General features: G+C 38.1%; 1 protein-coding gene across 1 annotated transcript; it reads right to left on the bottom strand.

The window, feature by feature from the left end:
- Window positions 1-1,961: 1,961 nt before the first annotated feature.
- LOC131311748 (uncharacterized) lies at window positions 1,962-3,777 on the bottom strand. Its single transcript, XM_058339318.1, has 2 exons — window positions 3,396-3,777; window positions 1,962-2,464 (listed from the first exon to the last, which is right to left on the bottom strand). The coding sequence occupies exons 1-2, from the start codon at window positions 3,663-3,665 to the stop codon at window positions 2,297-2,299; spliced, it is 438 nt and encodes a 145-aa protein (XP_058195301.1). The 5' UTR covers window positions 3,666-3,777; the 3' UTR covers window positions 1,962-2,296.
- Between the last annotated feature and the right edge of the window lie 288 nt (window positions 3,778-4,065).

Here is a 4,065-nt window from a genome sequence, read left to right as displayed (position 1 = left end):
GGTTTAGCAGTCAAGATAGCATTAATTATCAATAAAAAGTGGGATGTGATATAAGAGAACACTAGACCATTATTGGAGGGATCAGTAGCGGAGCAATGTTGGGGCTCGGAGGCCCAGATCCTCGGCGTCAGCACCTTGAGCTTTTGAGTTTTAAAAATTTTATTTTGTATATATATGATTTTAAATACTATTGATAAATATTCGTGTAGAACCAAATTATTATCTTAATAATTTTGATTTAATTTGAAAAAAATATTGATTCTTTTTACATTCTCAATTTCTTTATAAATAAAAAATAAGCACGTAACGTTTGAAAGAGCCTAAAGAAAAAATACAAAATAATTGGTATAATTTAACTGCATTAGGCTATAACTATTTCAATATATAAATGTAATGTATTGAAAAACAAATTTTTTTTGATATAATAATTATATATTTCGATAAAAAATATACGTCTAATAATCCGGCCCCCAAATTTACAATCCTGGCACTGCCACCGGAAGTGGCAGAAACTTCATTGAAATCCTAGTGGTAGTGTAATGCATCATCTATCAGAAAACAAATGGGTCCGATATGGTGTGAATATTGCATTTATTTTTAGATGAAAAAATTTCAAATAGATGTGTTTTGATAAGGCGTTGATTGATATTCACTGAACTGATTTTTCTCTCTTTTTAGCTAAGGTTTTTATTTTTTAAGTACTTATTTTTCGCTTTACGAGACATGTCATCTCTATTATAAAACAGAAGGGTGTGGGGACAAGTTGTTGGAACGGCTCAGATTCATTTGATCCAAAGGCTGTAGTGCATTCTCCCACTTCCCGGTTAAGTGTCTATAATTTTCACCTAAATCACACAACTGCCTTCCTCTTTCAACCGGGATGCGTAGTGCCGTAGGCACGGGTTAGCACTAGTTCTCTCATAATACATCACTTTTAATTTAGAAACTTGACGAGCTCTAATGAACAGTTTGGATCATCATGAGCCCACAACAACTAAACTGGACCAGACTAGATAAGAGCGACACTGGACTGGACGTGAGTCCAATTCAAACACCGGCTTCCTTCTCCTTTCATTAGCTTGCAAAAGAATTTAGGAAAAATGACTGTCAAAGACGTGTTTTGATATTTCATACCTGCCAATGACATTTTATTCATTAACAAATGTTCTCAGCATGTCCTTAACGGGTATTAACTATTGAAACACGTCCTGAACCGTCATTTTCCCAAGAATTTATAGTGAAAAAAAAAGAGAGAGGAGAAATAGATTAGCATGTCCTTTTTTTCTCTTTTTGGTTTCCTTCCACAAATTTATTTATTTTTTACTTTTATTGACGGCACCATTGCGCGCCTACGGCCTAGGAGTTTTTCCGAGTGTTTTGCGATCCATAGATGTTTTGCGATCCATTTCGAAATCATATCAAACGGTATTCGATCGATCAACTTGATTTTTGTGGTTGTCGATATACTCGGCGAGCTCTAAAAAGTGAATGGTTCCGATCATTGTTCTGGATCCCCAAAAGGGCCCACAAATAGCCTGAACTGGACGGAAAACTGGATGGAGGGAGACTGGATATATGGGAGGCGACTCCCTTCAAACTTGGTTCAGTAGCACCCCTACAGCCATCTCCAACATACTGAATTACTGATGTTCACATTTTATCTTAGAAAAACTAGCTATTGTCATTCGATAATGAAATCTGGCAAATACGCATTGGTAAAGTGAGTAGTCGACGTGTATTTGAGTAGTATTATGTTCTTGCTACGCCTAATTCGCACTTTGTTATTTCTGATAAGAAATCAAATCGACTTGAAGTATCCATGAATATATAACCTAATTTGACGAAAATCAGACAAATAAAATCACACAAACGCTATATCCATCTCGACGTTCCAAACAAAAGAAAAAAAAAAAAAGGGTGGGGGGGGGAACACACACACAAAAGAAATGATGCTGCCTTCGTTTTTTCTTATTCTGAAAGATTTTGCTCTTTTATTCAACAGAAAAAAAAAAAAAAGAGAGAGAAAAAAAAGATAGAAAGGGAACATATTCCTAATGAAACTTGCTCCAAAGGTTGGCACCAATCACAAAGATCACGTTACTACCCAAAAGGTTCTTCCCAATCTTTGCCAAAAGCACCCATGGGCGAATGTGTTGAAAACGAGTATTCTAAGGCCTCCACGAAAGGACAACAAGTACATGGACGAGGGGTCAAAACAGTCATTCACCCTCTCCAAAGCAATTTGATCAGAGTGGTCTTTTTCCAAGAACTATATAATTAGCCCTCAACAAGTTGCTCAAAACTGGAATTCAGAATCATCCCACTGAAGGACAGCGGAATCCAGTTTTTGCTCTCTCCTGAGCTTATCCTTCATGAACCAATCACACACCTTCCCTGCATTCAGCTCCTCAATTGAACACCCTTCTTGCTCTGATATCACTCTCAGTAGATTCAGTGATGATATCTGCATCATGATACAATGAGCAAAGACAAGGTCACTTAAAAGAGATTACCATCTTTTGGACTACTTTTGTTATTATTTTTTATGGATTAGCTATTTGCAATAATTTGCATAGGGTTGCGCCTAGGCCTGTAAACGAGCTGAGCTTTGTCGAGCTCGAGCTCAGCTCGTTTACTAAACGAGCCAAAAACTTGAGCTCGGGCTCGGCTCGAGCCTTAACGAGCTGAGCTTAGTTATTTACTAAATGAGCCTCTTTAATCGAGTTGAGGGGAAACTTATCGAGCCGAGCTTATATCGAACGAGCCGAAAGTCTCAGCTCGTTTACTTAACGAGTCAATATGAGCTCGTGAGCTGCTCGGTTCGTTTACAGCCTTAGTTGGGCCTGTGTTGTTGATACTTGTTCGGATGAACAGTTGTGTCACTTTTCGGGATTGTTCGGTAGAGTCACGAATACTTCTAATTATTAAATTGATCGAATTTTACGGATTGAATTTTTCCGTATATTCATTTGATTCTCGAGTCTTCATGATAAAAAGTCCAAAATCTAGTTTGGTTTTTCAATTCCATCAATAGTAGAGCTGCTTCGGTGGATGTTCAATCACTGTGTATTATGAAAATAGAAGTCCAAAAACATCCGCAAGCAACACAACAGGACTAATGACTAGCGTGAAACAATAGTCTTGAATCTTGATCATTTTTCGCGAGATTTTCAAATCCAATCTATTTATCATTTTTAACAATTTCGACTTCATCGGTATATATTGCAATGTGACACAATAAAAATGTGCATATGCTCCACTAACAGGATGAACAGAATCGTTTTTTCACACTACACTGATGTGAAAGGATGGAGCAATGCTTCTCGACTAATGAATCCCGTTATGCGGTGCTAGCACTTTAATTTCTTTGAATAAGTGATGATAGTTATACTTACGGTTAAGCGGCATAAGAAGCGCTCGTGAGTGCCAAGACCGGAAATCTCGACCAGACCGGCTTCTTCTAGAGTCAAGAAGCTTCGTCTTTCGGCCTTCTTCTCTCCTTCACCAGCGCAAGCCCTCACTCCCAGCTTTCTAACTTGTGCAGCAGTAGAAGCAACCTGCCTCGGTGCAAATCCGCTTTTCGATTTCATACACCATTGGGGAAATGAATGACTGGAGAGAAACGAGGATTGGTAACTGCACTTGAAATTCTTTAGTGCAATCATAATGAAGATAGAGTTGGTGGATGCAGAAGAAAAGCAGAACTGGGGCAAGTTTTATCTGTGTGTAGCTAAGGCATTTCTGTGTGTGGCTGAGATGGATATTGGTGTTTTCGTATGGACTTGTGTATTTCTAGTCCCAGAATTGTGTGGGCTTTTTTGCCTTTTATGTTGTTAAGCCCATGTACTTCTCTCTCCCCAAAACAATAACACCAGTGGCCTAATGGGCTTGTGCCATGTCCACCCACCAAGAAAAAAGTTGTAAGTACATTTGCGAAACGAGCCGAGTCAAAGCAAGTAGCTCAAGTTTTAGTGTGTTCATAATTGTTTATTATTCCATCCGTTCCAAAATCTTAGGCCCCGTTCCGCTAAAATTCTTATTTTTTAAGTACTTATTTTCTGATAT

Source organism: Rhododendron vialii, chromosome 2a (genome assembly GCF_030253575.1).
Source record: "Rhododendron vialii isolate Sample 1 chromosome 2a, ASM3025357v1".
Lineage (NCBI taxonomy): Eukaryota > Viridiplantae > Streptophyta > Magnoliopsida > Ericales > Ericaceae > Rhododendron > Rhododendron vialii.
Note: the sequence above shows the minus strand (reverse complement) of the source record. Positions and strands in the feature narration are given on the sequence as shown.